The 12,474-nt window shown below is 42.5% G+C and overlaps 1 protein-coding gene across 2 annotated transcripts in view; it reads right to left on the bottom strand.

Moving 5' to 3' along the window:
• The window catches only part of atp1a3b (ATPase Na+/K+ transporting subunit alpha 3b), a 39,020-nt gene that overhangs the window by 22,878 nt on the left and 3,668 nt on the right, over positions 1 to 12,474 (bottom strand). The window contains exons 1-2 of one of the 2 annotated variants that reach the window (XM_081389038.1): positions 1,660 to 1,967; positions 1,504 to 1,568 (exon numbers count right to left, since the gene is read on the bottom strand). The exons of the other annotated variant lie outside the window; for it this stretch is intronic. Of the exons in view, the coding sequence (XP_081245164.1) occupies positions 1,504 to 1,509 (6 nt within the window). The 5' untranslated portion in view covers positions 1,510 to 1,568; positions 1,660 to 1,967. Of the gene's footprint in view, positions 1 to 1,503; positions 1,569 to 1,659; positions 1,968 to 12,474 lie in introns of those variants that run through there. 2 annotated transcript variants of the gene reach the window in all.

Raw genomic sequence — 12,474 nt, 5'->3', positions numbered from 1 at the left:
TGGGATGCTGATGGTGGTGCATCGCCATGAGCATCACTGCGACAGCAACCGGCACGGCACGCCTTAGCGACGTTAAACAAACCGCTAACTAACAAGCTTAAAAAATCTGCGCCAGTATATCTGTTACCTTCCGTCCCATTTAACTAACTAAGCTCACTCACAAGCGCTCAGATTAATCCTTGACAAAACTGTGTGCGCAATCATTTCTGCCCTGCTCTTACACCGCTAGTCGTCAGTTTTGACGCATTCGCTGCAGCGCGTCCGTGACATTCAGTTCTGCGATGTTGCTAAGTGTTCTGCGTTCACAGCTTTAGCAGATCTGTCTGTGTCCCTGGCAACAGCTATAAACTACGCACATCATCAGCTGCTCAACACCGGCGTTCTCACTGCGATACGCACCTAGCTTTTACTCTCCGCGTCATTCCGAATATAACATGATAAAAACCATGATGAGGCAAAATGCGCAACTCAGTCTGACATTCGTTTCACCCCAACGCAGTTACACACTGTACTTGGGCGACTCTCCATTAGCCGCAATGCAAATTCGACCTTTCGAGTGATTATTCAGAACTGAATCTATTAAATCTGCCCTTGTCAGTGATTACCCGCGCGCGGTGATGTCACAGATGCAGGGAAATAAGCTGGTTTTATACAGATTCCCGGTAACCGCATTATGACGCATGTGGACTTCAGCGATGGACCGGCTCTGGGGTGTGTGTGTCTTTGCGTCTGTGTAGATACCGGTCACTGAAACACACTCAGCAATGCCGGTTGTGTCCCTAAAGATGATCCAAATGCACATTCAGAACATCCGGATTAACGGTTCAGAACAGGCGTCGCGCGCTGCGGTCAGTAATAGCCTACAGACGGAAGGATATAGCTAAATGGGGTGCTGGAGGGGGGACCCCACACAGATGTACCCAAACAGCCCTAAAACCTGTAAAACAACCTGACAAGATACTTTGGAGCCGAAATAAGTAGAGATAGACATCACACAATCATGGGACGAAGACAGCACTGCGCAGCGTTGCCCTTTAGAAAGTCTCTGACTAGCATAACCCGATTAAACTGTCTCGTCAAGGTTAAAATAACCATCCAGATATTATCATTCAAACACCGACAAGCTTTCAATTAAGATAAGAGCTAAAACCTTATCTGCGATTCTGCGTATCCGCTGATTATGACGACAGCATTCTAACAGTTTATAAAAGCAGTTCTATTGAATCTGATGCTGACCATTCATATGGGCTAATAACAATTTCACAATTATAGCGTATAATTCGTAACGTATGATTACAGAACGTCCTGTGCCATCAGTGTCGCAGTCTAGAAAGCAGCGTACAAGTCAATGTCATTCTTCCTTTTTATGTCTGACAGCATAGGACATGACGCTGCATTTTTCACGATTTAAAGTATGCATGATACATTTTTAAAGAAAATGGGAAAATGTTCTTATCCTTTTCTGTTTGCTATAATGCAGTAAAAGAGAGGTGTCGTTCTTACCCCCATGGTTGCGCAGTCAGTCCGTTCTCTTCAGGTAATATGAGAGTGATGGAGAGAGTGACAGCCTTTTACGAAGAGAGAATGTCAGTCATCAAAAACGATCTTAAGAAAGACGAATAATTATACTTGGTTTAAAACTTAGTTTCACTGCTTTACCTCGGCTGAGGGACCGAATGCGCGTAGATTTCACGTCAAGGTATTAAGGTATTATTCGTTGCAACATTAAGTTAATGAACCTGCACAACTTTGTTAATATTAAATACAGACAAACTAAATGGTCCAATGAAATTTGACTGCGAGGCAGGGCATTTCGCAGGGATGCCGGTCTCGTGCACTGCTCTTGGTAGTTGCGTTAAAGCCGGCGAAACTAGGAAGCCGCACTGCCGCCTTATATGATCTGGTGTCCTTCCGCGACACCGCCAGCTGCCGCACCACTCCGCCTGGAAAGAAGCGCCGGTGGATGTGAGAGATGCGCTTCTCTGACCGACCTCATAAAAGAGTACCTCATGAGAAACGCCCACATATACGCTCTCAGCCAATAGACGCACGCATTCCTTAATATCGACGTATCATCTGTCCAACCAGCGCGCAGGAAGCAGGTACAAGTCACCAATCGCATGCGGACAAAGCTCCTCCTGCGGTAATGCAGAATTCCAATGTCGAACAGCATCATCGTGTTCTCTGAGAAAATCGCATTTTTTTTTATAAATTGGACTAACTAGTCATATAAGCTAAGTCATAATCGGTGTGATTGCATGATTATTGTTTTGTAAACGTGTTTGGCATATTGTTTCTTTCAGTGTTTTTTTTTTTTTATATTACATGTTTTAAATGTGTTGTCAGAGAACACCGGTACTATAGTCGACCCTGCAGTAGGCCTTAAGTTAAACCTACCTATGATCAACGTGTCAAAAACTGTTACTTTCATACATCAATACTATCTTAGTGTTTTATAATAATGCTTCATTATAATCCAATCAATTATATATATATATATATATATATATATATATATATATATATATATATATATATATATATATATTCTGCAGTTATCAGATTGATTTTAATGCACCAGTTTTGGTCGCTTCATTATGTGTGGTGTATGTCTGTTTTATAGTAGATTTTTTTTCACACTGGAATAATGAAATGATATATTGTAGCTTCTTTAAATAAGAATGCCTAATGCTTCCCTTGAGGCAAACATCTATTCCTATGCTTCATTTTAACTACAAGTTACTCTCTATTACCATCTATTCTTCTCTTTCCTTTAATTTTCCTTTACTCTCCTCTATACCTTTGTAAATTGAATTATTGTTACTTTAATGCTATAAGCTGAACACAGCTTAGTACAGTCTCATGAACAGGTTAACTGAAGAATAGCTTTATACTGCATACCAATTTACATTGAAACAGAACAGCACACAATATGTCAAGTTTATTAGAAAGAAAGGAAGAAGGAGAGACAGAAAGAGAATCAAATTGTGACTGATGGGTCAGTGACCCTGGAGAGGTCAAGTTTACAATGTAAATACACGCTATCACCTCCAAATAATATAAATACTGTACCCTATAAGTATTTATTCATGTTTCTTATAAAGAACATAAATTGCACAAATTCATGTTTATGAACAGTACAATTTGTATGTATATTCAGACCCGCCATCTTCAGACCCTTCTACCACTACTACTAGGTATGTATATGACCTAGACTTAGCAAGATAAATGTACTCTAAAGATTCATACATCTCTTTATAATAACTCCATGTCAGTCACAGAAGAAACAAAAAGCTAGATTCAATCATTGTTTTGGCTTCATTTTCTCTGAATACATGCACTAGCACACACACACCTAGGGCCAATGGGTTGATTTGCAATGGAAAGTAGTGATTCTGTAATATGCAGGGGAGACACATTGTTCTGTTTTTGATCTTTTGTTAAACTTGGCTACGGGACCCACATTTACATTTGCTGTAAATCAGTGAGTTTTGCAATGACTAGTATAGCTTGATCTTGTCTTCCCAAAAGCAGTAGTAGGCTACTAAGTTGCTTTTGGTCACATTTGGTACAGTGTTTATAATTTAATCAACTGTATACCACAGTAAAAGCCCCTCAAAGTTAATGTAGGCAGCATTGTCTTTGGCATATTGCTAATAAAGTTTTTTCAAAATTTTTGAAAAACCAAAATGGCTGACACCATGTATGCTCTATCCTTCTTTAACCTTTGAAAGCATCCCCCCCCCCCCTTGCTGCAGAGAGAAGTAGAAGGGGGGAAAATCTCCATCTCCATGGCAACAGTGGTCAGGTGATCTTATCTCTTAGTCATTGTGCTGACTCAGAAAATGGGGGATAGAGGAAGACGTAGAGGGAGACAGTCAAATAAACCCTCATTTTAATCTGTGACAGTTACATCACAGTAGCGTGAGAACATTGCTGCTAATTCGCTGCATGTGTGTTTGAGAACTGAATCCCTCATAATCTACTACTATCTCTGATGTGGCCACTATAGTCAGGAGAGAGTAAAGGAATGAATGTTGAGGAGAATAAGTCCCCACAAAAAGGTTGTCAGAAGTTCTCTGACAAAGAATTCCTTTGTATGAATGTAATATCCACATCTGTTATCCGTTAATGTGGACTCCAGTATTCGGCTGGTGAAATCTCCCTGTGTTATACATTGAAGGCCTTACTGGACTCCGAGACACAGAAGGATATCTAACCGGAAATCTAGCCTGACCATTTATAGATTTATTATACAACGTATATATGTTATGATATGATGTAATGTATGGTTCAATTGGTTGAAGTGGTAAGACTCCCCTTATACTTTTACTATATATTCCATATATAGAGTTTTGGGAGCTGAGCTATTATCTCCCCAGCGCTGGTTAATTGTTCATTCATATGTCTGAATAAAGACGAAGACCAAAGGCACTTTTGTTGGACTCTTAATTTCTAACAGAGGTAAATGCTAAAAAAATTGCAGAGTACTACAAGTAGGTACCAGAAGTGCAAATGATTAGTAAGTTCAATTTAATGATTTTGTATAAATATTCAATTATATATAGTATTCATTTATAGTACTGATACAAAGTTCTGTCATGAAACTCTAGATGGTGCAGGCTAAAAGGTCCTGAACTCAAGTTGTTAGCGGTCACTTAAACATTAAACATAAACATTTAAATACGTGGGGTTGTTTGCTGTTAGCAGTCTGCAGCGCACTTTCAGAAACCCTCCTCCTTCCCCAGATCCACCAGTATAGATCTGCTACAGGGGTTATGTGCAGCAGCAGCATGTCCGTGAATGTATTGGCAGTAGAAAGTCTTGGCACTTGCTCTGCAGAAGCAGCAGCGTAGCAGATCTATTCCCCCAGGACCAAATACATTAACATTGCCATATCCATTACCATGCCTATGTCTCAGAGAGTTGTAATGACAGAACTGTATGGAATTTATAAAATATATACACTATAGTTCAAATGTTTGAGGTCAGAAAGAAAATGCTTTTATTTTGCAAGGATGCATTAAATTGATCAAAAGTGACAGTAAAGACATAATGTTACAAAATTTTCTATTCATCAAACAATCCTGAAAAAAAAAAAATCATGATTTCCACAAAAATTTTAAGCAGCACAAAAACTTTCAACAGTTATAATAATAAGAAGGATCTGAAGGATCATGGAGTAATGATGCTGAAAATTCAGCTTTAAATTATTTACATTTTTAAATACATTAAAATAGAAAAAAGTTATTTTAAATTCTAATAATAATTCTAATAGTTTTACTGTTTTTTTGTTTTTGTTTTTTTGTGCAGCCTTGGTGAGCATAAAAGACTTCAAAAACATTTAAATGGTTACATTTTTTACCGCTAGTATATATATGTATATGTATGTTCACTAATCAGATCAGTAGTGCTAATCTAATCGCTCACATAGTCTAAACTAGGCCAGAATGCTGGTGACACTGTCAAAGAAATGGAACAGTGAATCTAAAGGAGGAAGTTCCCCAAATTAGTTTCTTTATTCTTAAACTGAAAATAGGAAAAATATGTGAGATTATGTGGGTGCAGCAACAGCCAGTATTCTGAGCCAATTAATCATCTGAACATGGTTTTGTGCTGCTTGACAGAGAACAGAACATTCTCTCCCAGTAGCAATGTGCTTTTTTACCAGGGCGCATCTTAATTAATTGCACAGCTCAGATGCTGTGATGGTATGACTGCTGACTCTGCAGTCTGTCGTGATGCTGGAGGAGCGTGAGGTTACAGTGCTTGATTCAGAAAGTCATCTGCTTACTGGGGGCACTTTTGCTTTAAGAGCCAGATAGCCAATCAGAAGGCCAAACAGCAAGAGTAGAGTGTCCTTGGAAACGACCTTGCGGGGTTGAGAGTGGTAAATGGGTGAGAAAACAACCTCAGTAAAGGTCACAGCAAAGGAATCAAAGCTGTATGTCAGTTCACAGAAATGTGAAATGATTTAGAGATAAAGAATGTGATACAGAGATGAACGAGGAGACAGTTGGAGTATTAAGAGCACAGAGGTCTCTGCTACACACACACACACACAGACGTCATCCCCTCCAGATTAAAGTGACCGCACACCATGTGTGCTCATTGCATAACGACTTCCCTGAAAGGAGTAGAGGACAAGATAGGAATAGACCAGGATTAAGGAGAGGAGGACAGGAATGAGAGAGGAAAAAAGAGAGGATGGGGGGGGATGCGAGAGGTTTTGGGCCAAAGGTTTTAAAACAAGCAATCAAGTTCAGATTAAACGTTACACTTTCTTTTATGTCAGGCTTTCGTGTTAAATGTGACTCCAAATCCTCACAGCCTTTGAGTAAAAAAAAAAAACCTCTTTACATGTTCTGTGCCAGAATATATAAAGAGTTTTTAGTTATCCCACAGATATGTCAGTCTACTATTAAACAGTTTATCATAAAAGAGATCTGTTTATACATCAAACATGTAGTTTTCTATAAGGGGAACACTAGATTATCACAAGATCACACCTTGAATATTTCACAGGTTGAAACTACCTTTGTTCTGAGAACATAGTTCAATCTTTCAGTTAAAATCTACCATGATTATATATCTATCTCTTGCCTGAATATAGCTAGTGTACATTATTATGATATTGGATTTTAATTTTTTTGTATTTTACTTTTGAACTAGATGTTATAAACCAAGACAAAAAACACTGCTAAACAAGCATCTGTTCAAAAAGAAATTCTTCTATTTATCTTCAGTTTTTTAAATCGGAAAGCTCTACTAAGGAGGTGCAGTCCTTGTTCTTTAATGTGTCAAAGCCAGCTGAACAGAGAAATAGAAGAACAGGAAACAGATACCTCATTCTAGTTTTCCAGGTGCGGGTCCTCAGGTTTTATTAGCAATAGCATTTAGTGCTATTTGAAACTGCTGTGTTGACAATTAATTCAGTTGTGATAAAGCACATGCACATGTGTGTATCACACACAGCTCAGTAGCTCATCTATCATCGTTTTTTTCCTTATTATAATGAAGAACAAGGTGTGTAGACCCACACCACACCCTGAAGATAATGTCACTTTTGTCCCATTAGCCTGAAAAAGTGCTGTGGCTAGATTTTAGACACATCATCATTTTCCCTGTGTTTCTCTCTCAGTATTGCATACAAAAAAAGGACAGATACACATACGCAGACACAAAATATCATAATTCCGGAAGCCAGCAGATTTTGTAGCGTGTGTATGTGTGTGTTTCAGGGCATTTTATTGTACTCACATGCTGTATATGAACGAACACACACACACACACACACACACACACACACACACACACACACACACACACACACACACACACACACACACACACACACACACACACACACACACACACACACACACACACACACACACACACACACACACACACACACACACACACACACACACACACACACACACACACACACACACACACACACACACACACACCTTACCATTCTAGCCTAGTGTATAGTGTAATGTCTGGGCTTCTGTATCTGGATAGAAACATTTTTTTAGCGTTTTGTGATGATTTGGAAGAGAGATTTTTCCTTTAGCTTACCTCTCTCTTTTGATACCCCCGGAAACACGAACATGCAGAAAATTCACAATGTAAGGGAGTCTATAAATAGCAACATGACATCACAGCACCTCCTCCACATCTGTTAGTCACGCTATTTATGCTTCACACAAACACATTCATTCACACATGCAAAGGTTCAGGCTCAAAAATCATGCAGACATGTTTAATCAAACAACTAATCAAGCCTCTAGCCTCTAGCCTCTAGCCTCTATCCTCTAGCCAATGCATGTCCAAGGACAGATCATTCCACAAGCACAGCTGTGTCAGACATCCAAGACTGGGATTCTAATCATTTACTGCAGCATAACAGAAATGTCCATATAACACAAGATCAAGCTTTGTGTCAGCTTTCTAAGGAAAATTAGAAGTCAATAATCAAAGATTGAATTTTGAGTAAATATATGACAGCATGTGTGTAAAATGTCATTTAAAAATTGTGTGTGTGCATGCATATATATATACGTCTGATGTACAAAAAACAAAAATATTACTTGGCAAAAACACATAAATCTGTATTATAAAACAAATAATTCTTGGTGGTGGATTTGTTTCTATAACCAACTTTCTGTAATGTCAAGGACTGTTTTTCTTTCTAGTGGAAGGATAACATTTTTTAATTTGATTAATAAAATTGTGTTGAAATTAAAATATGTGACCCTAATGTCACTGCAACGTGTCTGCAGTAATACGAACGACACAGGAGATTCTGAGAATCAAAAGCCCTATTCTGACGGGAATAGTTTCCCAAACGTAGTTTGAGTTACAAATCTTTTCACCCAACGTCTGTGATTTCATGTACCAATTCAGACAGGACTAACATCCGTGTCATCCGCCAGAACTCAGTCTATTGTACCTAGAGCACCGTCCTTCGGATGAGACGTTAAACCGAGGTCCTGACTCTCTGTGGTCATTAAAAATCCCAGGATGTCTTTCGAAAGAGTAGGGGTGTAACCCCGGCATCCTGGCCAAATTTGCCCCTTGGCCTCTGTCTATCATGGCCTCCTAATCATCCCCATACTGATTGGCTTCATCTCTCTGTCTCCTCTTCACCAGTAAGCTGGTGTGTGGTGGGCGTTCTGGCGCAATATGGCTGCCGTCGCATCATCCAGGTGGATGCTGCACATTGGTGGTGGTTGAGGAGATTCCCCCCTTCTATGTAAAGCGCTTTGAGTGTCGAGAAAAGCGCTATATAAATGTAATGAATTATTATTATTATTATTATTATTATTATTAGGGACAGGGAACGCAAAGGAAACAAAAGCAAAACACAACAGAACAGACTTAAACATAACCCTGACAGTTATTAACTGTTTTGAAAAAGCAATAATGGACTTGTTTAACTATAATTAGTTAAGTATAGTATGTGTTGTGTACAATTTTACACAGACTGTAAAAGTATCACAGACCTAAAGTATCAAATATTTTTTTTATCTATTACAGTCCTAAATCTGGAGTGAGATATAGTTCACAATGCCAGCCTCCTTTCCCTGTTGTGAAGACCAAATTAACCAAATTAACCATTCAAATGTAGCTGATCAAGCTGATTGACAAGCATGTTCATGAAACTAGCTTAACTAGCAAATCTTGCTTTGTCAAAACAAGTAATTTAGCCAGTTTAACTCCTCTTCAGCCGGTCAGTCAATGTCACGTCAAGACCAACGAATATGAATCTCGCTAGAGAGGCCAATCTACTTTGATTGAAACTAAACGAGCCAATGCACATTGGCGTGCAATCATTTGCATTAGCTGTTCAGCCATGCAGCTCGGGTATATAATGAGCAGCAGGTGAGATTGCACTTCAGCTTTTTGCTTCGGAGCTGAGCGTTTCGATGCTGTTCTCTTCAGTGAAGCTGTTTATATTAAACGAGCAAGCTCTCCAGGAGGATCTCTCACGTCTGGTGCAGGCTAAACAGCGTGGCAGTGGGGTCGACTTCTTTCTCTCTCTCTCTTTCTGTCTTTTTGTGTTTGTGTTGTTTGTAAACTGAGCAAAACAAAAAGGCTGTTCTTACAGCTGGAACAGTGCACCAAGAGTGCTGAGAGCACATGATCCACAAGTTCTCCAAGAACTTCTTGCTGCAATGGACCTCGCGCTTCGGGCGACGAAGGTCACCGTGCGGTCAGTGGGTTGTGCGATGTCCACTGTGATGGACAGGGGAACGGCATCTCTGGCTGTGTCTGGCTGACATGAGGGAGACCGACAAAGTCAGGTTCCTTAAATCCCCCGTGTCCCAGACCGGCCTCTTCTGCGATGCGGTCGAGAACTTTGCCAGGCAGTTCTTGGCTGTACAAAAGCAGACAGAGGCTATTAAAATATCCTGCCGCGGCAGTCAGCTGCTGCCTCCACCTAAGCGGCGCCGAGGAGCCAGTCGCAGGCAGGCCGCCCCGCCCGCCTCGGCCCCCGCCAAGAGGAGTGGCAAAGCCAAGGGTAAGCGGAGGCAGGATGGGCGACCCGGAGATGGGTGGGACTGCTCTTCAGGAGATGGTGACCGCACCGCTCCCTCCCCCGGAAGAGGGCCAGGTGGAAAATCTTTTGTTCCCTTTTATTTGTGTTCCGCCACCTAAATTTTCAATAAAAGAGCAGTTTCTTCCATCTCTGGGTCCGAAGAGGACCCAGTGGGGGGAGAGAATCCTCACCACTCTCATCCGCCTCTTCTATCGCCAGCGGGCAGCAGTGCGCAGGAGGAGGCATGGTTGTGTTCTCGAACTGCAAGCTGCTGCCCGCTGGCGATAGAAGAGAGTAGTGGATGAGAGTGGTGAGGATTCTCTCCCCCCACTGCTCTCCAGGCCCTCTTCGGAGCCAGAGATGGAAGAAACTGCTATTTTATTGAAAATTTGGGTGGCGGAACACAAATAAACAGGCAACCATGCCTCCTCCTGAGCCTCCTGCCCCATGGAACCAGTTAAGTGTTGCACAGCACACTCAGATCCCGCAATGGGCCGCCTCCCAGAGAGAGCCTCCCGAGTCGCGTCCCTGTGTTCCACCTCGCTGCCCCACTACGGGTACGCCTACGGTCCCTATGGTCCTGCTTGTACGGTCTTTGCGAGCCTGGTTAACGCTCCCCAGTCCGTCTCGCTGGCTCATTTGGACCACCAGGCTCGGCTATGCGATTCAGTTTGCCCGGCGTCCCCCCTAGTTTCTGGCCATCCACTCCACTACAGTGAGAGCAGCCGATGCCCATGTCTTGCGAACGGAGATCGCAGTCCTACTGGCGAAGGACACAATAGAGCCGGTCCCTCCAGCTGATATGAGGTCAGGACACTACAGTCCCTACTTCATTGAACCCAAGAAAGGCGGTGGGTTACGACCGATCTTGAACCTACGAGTTTTGAATCTGAGTCTCCACAAGCTACGACTGGCTTACTAGCACACTCTCGAGATCAGTTATGCGAACACAGGGACCTCGTGCTCAGGCACCTCAGCCAGTTGGGTCTTCAGGTCAACTGGGAAAACAGCAAACTCTCCCCCGTGCAGAAGATCTCTTTTCTCTGTATGTTGGATTCAGTCGCACAGACAGCGCGCCTCACAGAGGAACGCGCTCGGTCGGTGCTGAACTGCCTGAATATGTTCAAAGGCAGGACAGCGGTCCCACTGAAATTCTTTCTGAGGCTCCTGGGGCATATGGCAGCGGCAGCAGCGGTAACACCGCTCGGGCTGCTCCATATGAGACTGCTTCAGCACTGGCTTCACAGCCGAGTCCTGAGATGGCATCATGGCACTCACCGGTTGACAATCACACCTGCATGCCGCCAGAACTTCAGCCCACGGTCAGACCCCGCATTTATGCGGGCAGGAGTGCCCTTGGAACAGGTGTCCAGGCATGCTGTGGTGTTCACAGATGCCTCTGGGGTGCTGTGAACTGGGTTCCTCTGGGGTGCCATCTGTGGACGGGCCCCCAATTGCATTGGCACATCAACTGCCTCGAGTTGCTACCAGTACGTCTCGCTCTGAGCTGCTTAAAAAGGCCGCTACAGGGCAGGGACGTGCTGGTCCATACGGACAACACTGCGACCGTTGCGTACATCAACCAACAAGGTGGTCTACGCTCCCGTTGCATGTCGCAACTCGCCCGTCATCTCCTCTTCTGGAGTCAGAAGCATCTGAGGTCACTTCGAGCCATATGCATGTCCCGGGTGTGCTCAACCGTGTGGCCGACGAGCTGTCAAGAGCTGTGCTACTGGGAGAATGGCGACTCCACCCCCAGGCGGTTCAGCTGATCAGGAGAGCATTTTCCCCAGTGAGCCTACTTGCACAGACCTTGTGCAAAGTCAGAGGGGACGAGGAGCAGGTCCTTCTGGTGGCTCCCTATTGGCCCACCCAGACCTGTGGTTTCGCTAGCTATTTGAGTAAATGAAAACATAAAAAAAAAAAAAAATGCATGGATGCACAAATAAAGAAAGCTTTTGGAAATCAGAGTTTAGAATGCTGGAATATCGTAGTTTGAAAGCAATCGATGTACATGTGCAACTGGATAATGTTAAAGTCCACATGAAATCAAAATTGACCATATTTACTTTGTTTGCCTAAATTGATCGTTTTGTGGTGAACAATTCATCCATGCAAGTCAATCCACACAAAAAAAATTTTTGGCTTCGTAATCTTTAATCAAAATCTGAAAATGCCCCTCCCCTCTGCTTTGGAGGACCTTCCCTGATGACGTATGTTTGACGGCTTGGTTTGGGAAACGCTTTACCACTCCCCTCAAACCGTTAGTCTGTTATGAGCAGAGATGGAGAGGAGGAGCGCTAGAGTAAAACCCTGCCCTCTGTTCAATATTCCGTTTCACTGGGAAATACGTCACAACACTGGAGAAAAGTCGTTTGCAACTTCCGGTTCACGCGGACTTTAAATACAAGCATGTATTTAAC

Source organism: Scardinius erythrophthalmus, assembly GCF_964197995.2.
Source record: "Scardinius erythrophthalmus genome assembly, chromosome: 16".
Taxonomy (NCBI): Eukaryota; Metazoa; Chordata; class Actinopteri; order Cypriniformes; family Leuciscidae; genus Scardinius; species Scardinius erythrophthalmus.
This window is presented reverse-complemented; position numbering and strand designations above follow the sequence as displayed.